Below are 1,093 nucleotides of genomic sequence, written 5' to 3'. Positions count from 1 at the left end.
TACGTCGCGAATGGGCTCTACAGCGGAGCGAAATGGGTCGCAAGTCACCCAGTCACGATGCTGGTCATACTGCCGGCTTTACTTGCGTATGCGGGCACCAAATGGGCAGGATGCTATCAGGAATTGTTAGCTGAAGTTGAGGTGAGCAGACGCCGTCATCGCACATGGTTTAGCTTTTCCCGCGCCCCCTCATCCCATGGTTGGGTATGCTTTCTTTACATCTGCCGCAGCAGTCTTTCCTTGGCCATAAGGAAATCAGCTTCGTTCGTTCGTGGTTCCTCTTTTCCCCCCTCCTCCCCCTCCCTCATTCCAATCTCCCATCTTCTCGTCCTCTTTCCCGCGCCCCCCCCCACCTTATTCCCACCCGCTTCCAACATCGCGCAGGGCGCCCTCCCGTCGCCCTGGCAGGCGAAGGTCTATCCTCATCACATGATCCGCTTCCGTGCCTCCTCACTGCCTGCTTACTTGGCTTGGGTTTTGGGATAGAAAGTGACCACATTGCATCACAGAACAGAAGCGGAACCTGAACTGCACTGAAGCGGAATGAGATTTTCTTTTGTTGAATGCTAAGTGGAAATCTGCGGTAATCAAATAAATGGCTCTGGACTGGCCTATGACTTCTCCCATCCCACACCACCCTGCGAGAACCACACCAACCCACACCACACCAACCCAACCCAACCCACACCAACCCAACCCACACCAACCCACACCACACCAACCCACACCACACCAACCCAACCCACACCAACCCAACCCACACCAACCCAACCCACACCACACCACACCAACCCACACCACACCACACCACACCAACCCACACCACACCACACCACACCAACCCAACCCACACCAACCCAACCCACACCAACCCAACCCACACCAACCCACACCACACCACACCAACCCACACCACACCACACCAACCCAACCCACACCAACCCAACCCACACCAACCCACACCACACCAACCCACACCACACCACACCAACCCACACCACACCACACCAACCCACACCACACCAACCCAACCCACACCAACCCAACCCACACCAACCCAACCCACACCAACCCAACCCACACCACACCAACC

At 56.6% G+C, this 1,093-nt stretch overlaps 1 protein-coding gene across 1 annotated transcript in view; it reads left to right on the top strand.

Annotated features, from left to right (window-relative positions):
- Positions 1-57: 57 nt before the first annotated feature.
- The window catches only part of VOLCADRAFT_100192 (uncharacterized protein), a gene marked incomplete at both ends in the record, with an annotated part of 8,678 nt that continues 7,642 nt past the window's right edge, over positions 58-1,093 (top strand). The window contains 2 exons of the mRNA XM_002958831.1: positions 58-141; positions 385-414. Coding sequence (XP_002958877.1) covers positions 58-141; positions 385-414 — 114 coding nt within the window. The remainder of the gene's footprint in view (positions 142-384; positions 415-1,093) is intronic.

This window comes from Volvox carteri, assembly GCF_000143455.1.
Source record: "Volvox carteri f. nagariensis unplaced genomic scaffold VOLCAscaffold_108, whole genome shotgun sequence".
NCBI lineage: Eukaryota > Viridiplantae > Chlorophyta > Chlorophyceae > Chlamydomonadales > Volvocaceae > Volvox > Volvox carteri.
Note: the sequence above shows the minus strand (reverse complement) of the source record. Positions and strands in the feature narration are given on the sequence as shown.